General features: G+C 30.3%; 1 protein-coding gene across 2 annotated transcripts in view; it reads left to right on the top strand.

Moving 5' to 3' along the window:
* LOC108734148 (GTPase-activating protein) overlaps nucleotides 1-5,363 on the top strand; it is a 13,899-nt gene extending 8,536 nt beyond the window's left edge. For both annotated transcript variants that reach the window (XM_018465567.2, XM_018465566.2), the window contains exons 7-12: nucleotides 2,006-2,426; nucleotides 2,700-2,935; nucleotides 3,136-3,242; nucleotides 3,306-3,549; nucleotides 3,708-4,028; nucleotides 4,283-5,363. In XM_018465567.2, coding sequence (XP_018321069.1) covers nucleotides 2,006-2,426; nucleotides 2,700-2,935; nucleotides 3,136-3,242; nucleotides 3,306-3,549; nucleotides 3,708-4,028; nucleotides 4,283-4,391 — 1,438 coding nt within the window. In that variant the 3' untranslated portion in view covers nucleotides 4,392-5,363. The remainder of the gene's footprint in view (nucleotides 1-2,005; nucleotides 2,427-2,699; nucleotides 2,936-3,135; nucleotides 3,243-3,305; nucleotides 3,550-3,707; nucleotides 4,029-4,282) is intronic.
* Nucleotides 5,364-5,382: the final 19 nt, after the last annotated feature.

The following is a 5,382-nucleotide window of genomic DNA, read 5'->3' as shown; positions in this document are numbered from 1 at the left end:
TTAACAATAATTATTAAAATAAGTTTAATTCTAATAATTATTGTTAATTAGGATAATGAACATGTCTCAGGAAGAGAATAGAATAAAAATAAAATAGTGCAATACATAACAATAAAACAGTACCTAAAGGGATAAACATAACATTTAAACGAAGATACCCCTGAAGCCATGGGATAAACAAAACAAAGTCGTCTTAGTCGTTGTTATTAATACATTAACATAATTTTATGAGAAATTCTGATACTTAATTGCAATACACACTCGGTAATGTGAACATGAAACAGTACTTAACATTATCGATATATATTTAATATGTAATAAACATCTATAATTAACAACAAGCATACAAATATAACACATACTTTTTACTCATTAAAAAAGAGCAAAAGACATGGTAATGGTAATTACCCATATGAAATTTTTTTTGGAAATCCTTTACTATTAGTATTAATGCATTTTATGTACTTCCAATTTTCCGAAACAAATTAATTGATAAAAATCAAAGTCAGGTGAGGAGAGGGGCATGAAGTTCTTTACCTTATTACTCACTCGGGCTTAGCGTGTTCTACTGACCCTACAACAACAAATACAAAAACAATAATGAAATACATATAAATTTTGATTTTTAAGAATTTTATTTTTTATAATAGCGAAATATCGTTTTTAAGGTCAATGGACTTTCGTTTCTGTAATCGAAGGTTTAGTTTATTCACGGTATACGGTGGCTTAGCACAATATGTTGTTCATATTATACGAGATATGATTATTATAGCTTCTTGACAATATGTTAAATATAATTAGTTAACTCTACAATTGCAAAATGGTTCATTCAGACTTTTTTGAAACAATGATTGCTATAATCTATTATAGGTAACTTGTTATTAATTAATAGATGCGATTATTTTATATTACCATAAAAACAGTTCGAATATAAAAAAAGGGGAAGGAGATATTGCAGTAAAAGATAATTAAAAAGAGCCTCACCCCCCAATTACATGCACGCGCTTTAATTAGCAAACACGTTTTTGTTCCCTTTCATAATCATCTTTGAATAAGTACTAAATGCATAACTTAACATTTGTTTTCGGTGATAAGATGTTTGTAATAAACGACTTATTTTATTTATTCATTAGCAAAGCTGATAAGAAGTCTAATAACAGAGAAACACATTTCATACATATTTTCATCATTACCAGAAAATATCTTAATATTTATCGTGTGTAACCTTATTGTTAAAATGTTTTCTTGGGCAGTATTACTTAGAAGTACCACAAAATGCCATAAGTTGTAAGTAAAATATTTTAATTCAGTTATAATACGTAGCTTCTAAATGAAATTTTCTTCTTGGGCAGATTTGTTTCCAATAATAAGGCATTTTTACAAAGATGCGGTTTCAAAAGTGACGTGATTCAAATAGATAAGATAGTGATAGCGAATAGGGGAGAAATCGCGTGCAGAATAATTCGGACAGCGCGCAAACTTGGAGTGAAAACCGTTGCAATTTTTAGCGATGCCGATGAAAATGCAATGCACGTTGCTATGGTAATTATAGAACAATATTTTTACCTTTTTTTAACAGATTTAATCTTAATTTAATCAGAAAGATCTAAATGACACCAAAAAAGAATCATGATTGCNATTGTTAAACTGAAAAAAAAAATTGTTTTTTCGTCCTTTTTCAACTATATTTAATAATATACGATAAATTATTAATTACCGAATCCCTCTGTACGATGTCAGTCTGACTCTTTAATTTTATCCTTCTGCTTTTGTTGGTCTTAAGTGCTACTCAATGAACTTTTCAGTGTTTTGATTTTTCTGTACTTACATACGTATTTTGTACCACATAATGTTCAAGAACCTCCGCAAAAATTTCATTTTCTTTAGTTGAGCCGTGTGGTCTATCGCCCTGCACTCTTAATGAACGTACAATACTGAGATCTTTATAATGTATATAAAAAACAAAAACGTAAAATAGAAACTAGTAATAAAAAAAATTTTACAGGGATTCGACAACAATATTTAGAGGAAACACTTTGGTCTCAAAAATGATGGATGAAGCGATGAGGTTAATAGGGCTCCAGTACCTGCACAAAACATTAAGACCCACTTTAGACCTCGTATTTAGTGAGAAAAAACCGTGTGAAATAGATAGTACTAGAGTTAAGGATCCCAACGTAATCCAAACTAATTTAGCCAATCTTAAAGATTATGTACATAAAATATTCAAAGCAATAACTCAAAGTGCCGTACACTGTCCCACGTTAATGTGTCAGATTTTTCATAATTTGAAGGAATGTGCTGTATCCAGGTTTCCAGAGAACAGGGAGGTGAGGTACTCTGTTGTGTCCGGGTTTATATTTTTGAGGTTTTTTGCACCTGCCATTCTTGGTCCCAGGCTCTTTGATTTGACAACAGAACAAATTGTAAGTTCTTGAAACTGTTTCCTTATTAATTTATTCAATTTCAAAAACTATCAAAATTATTCCTTTTTCATCTGCTTTAATAACTAACTATTTTCCAACTTAAACATGTCATCATTATTTTAAACAATTGCTGTTTAGAAAATCTTCATTTTGATGATTCCATGAATATATAATTAGTTATATAATATACTTCAATAATATAACGTAATTCAATAGTAGTGATAATTGAAAGATTAAAATGAAATCTCAAAATGTAATTTCTTTCCTTTCCAGGACAGTCAAACGAATCGAACTTTAACACTTATCTCGAAGACTATTCAGTCCCTTGGAAATCTCGTTAGCTGTCGTTCTAATCAGCAAATCTACAAGGAAGAATATATGGAGTCAATATACAAGGAATTTTACACTGAACAACACATGCAAGCCGTTAGGCAATTTCTAGAAATTATTTCTGCAAGTTCTAATCCTCAAACTGTGACAGAGGACATGCCTGTTGTTTTAAAAGAAGGGTAAGGCCTAGTTTTAGGCGTTGCTTACCATTGTTATATTATTTCAACACTTTCGTGCTTGTTAGTTTTTAAATATTTATTTATAACTTTTAATTTTCCCTGCTGCTCTAAAGAGAGATCAAACGGTATGTAAATAAACTCTGCGATAAATGTACATATATAACTAAAAATATTTTATTACAATTTGTTTTATTTTCCAGGATAATGATTAAAAGAGCCCAAGGAAGAAAAAGATTTGGACGAAAGAACTTCAAGCAGCGATATTTTAAATTGACAACACATGATCTAAGCTATGCCAAAACAAAAGGTAAATTAATTTAATATCATTCTTAATCATCGTAATTAGTGAAGAATTTATTGTTCTTTCTAGGAAAAGAAGCTTTATGTCAAATTCCACTTTCAAATATATTAGCAGTTGAAAGGCTTACTGAAAAATCATTCAAAATGAAGAACATGTTCCAAATAATTCAACCAGAAAGGGCATTGTATGTACAGGCTCCAAATTGTGTTGAGGAGAAGGAATGGGTCGATTTACTTACTAAAATTTGTCAGACCAATACCAATCGATTAGAAAAATACCATCCATGTGCATTCATCAATGGACAGTGGTTATGGTAAGTTTGGTTATTTTTAATGATTATTTTCGCATTTTTTGTTTTCAATTGCATTGTGACGTGCTTCATGACATTGTATTCAAACATTTTTCTAAAATCTAAAGATAATAATGGAATCAGTGTGGTCTCTTTACCTATAATAGTCTTCTTTTGTTTAGTTGCAAATCACCAAACGAATTAGCTCCCGGTTGCAATGCTGTGACCAGGCTTGAAAACAACCTGCACATGACCCTTGATCCTGAGCGTGACCTGGAACGTCTTCATTCATTAATATTCTCCTATTTGCCAAGAATAGAGAAACTGATCAGTATGTTGTATGATCAGGCTGCTGCTGTCTACAGTATGGGTCACGACAGCATTGAGGATGCTGAAGGGTGTTTCAACAACTTGAAGCAGCTACGAGATTGCGCGTATCAACTCGGACAAAAGCACCACTCGTACAAAAGGATGCTCGATCGTGAAACCAAATATGGCAGCAAGTAAGCAAATCCTTACTTTAATTACAATTAATTATAATAGTTGTTTTATGGTTCAGAGAATTGTGTCAAGTTGACATTTTTTTTAATAATTTATTTCTCCCATTACCTTCTATAAAGCAAAATAGAAGACATCATTCTTGTTGTTACCTTTGTTTTTAGGTGTAAGGCCATAAAAAGCTAACTGTTTTTAATCTTTGTTCTTTCATTTGAGGTTGATTTAATATTGTGCTAACGCTGAAAAATGTAAATTCCAGGGCAGCGCCAATAGGCGATGACAATTACCTGTTGGCTTCCAGGATGAATCTCGACTCGTCACTTCTACGTCGTTGTGTGACTTCGGAACCTCCCATGTCCTTGTCGTGAAACTTGAAACACTCTGTACACGTTGTAAGAGCAAGCGAAGTAGCGGTTGTCGAAACTTAAGACTGTTAAGCGTTAAACTTTAAAGCAATTAAATGAAACACCAGTGAAACCATAAGCTAAACTCTATTTTTTGATAAGCGATGCGACATCGATTTTTTTATTTTCTTATTTTTTAACAGCATAATGTTATTGTTGTCGTAATATTTGCAACACGTTTCCTGTTTTTTTTTCTTATTATATAGGAAAAACGATTTCTTATTAAGCCGTAACTGTGTATACTATGTATATATAAATAGTGTATTTATTTTGTTTAGTTTTTGATATAATGCTGCCAGGCTTTTTTGGCAATTAATTGGTTTTTGTTTCATCCTCAAAGATAATTTGATAAGTTTCAATTTTATAATTTGGTTTCCCTATAAAAAACAGTCACAGTTTTCAGTGAGGAATCTTTAATCAATTTCAAATTAAACTATTGAAAATTTTTGATTGGTTCTTTTCAAAATTATTCTCAACGTGGCAAATTAAATGTGTTGGTAAAAAAACAGATTTCAAATGAAACGTTATAACAATTTGAATATTTACTCAGAAATTTAAATTGCAGTTTATCTACCCTCCTGTAAGAATCTTTCTATCAAGATTTAAAATTTTAAATAATTAATAACACTTTAATTTTTCTTTTCAGTTATTTAAGTTTTTGGAATCGATTAAATCATTGTTTCCCTTATTTATGAAATTTAAAAAGTAGTGCCAAATTCAATATTTTTTTTAATACGGGTCTTCCCAATTTGAGAAAAAGTTGAGGATGAGATAACAATGTAAATAATGTTATAAGCCTATTACATATTATTATTATTATTGAATGTTAACAAAAACTGAATGATACCAAATTATTTTTCTAATGGATCTACTACATGTTGTGCTTTAATAAGTAAATAAATAATAAAAACATATTTTTAAACTTGTATATAGGAATTGAAGAATTTGAATGTTA

Source organism: Agrilus planipennis, unplaced genomic scaffold (genome assembly GCF_000699045.2).
Source record: "Agrilus planipennis isolate EAB-ADULT unplaced genomic scaffold, Apla_2.0 scaffold63, whole genome shotgun sequence".
In the NCBI taxonomy this organism is placed as follows: Eukaryota; Metazoa; Arthropoda; class Insecta; order Coleoptera; family Buprestidae; genus Agrilus; species Agrilus planipennis.
This window is presented reverse-complemented; position numbering and strand designations above follow the sequence as displayed.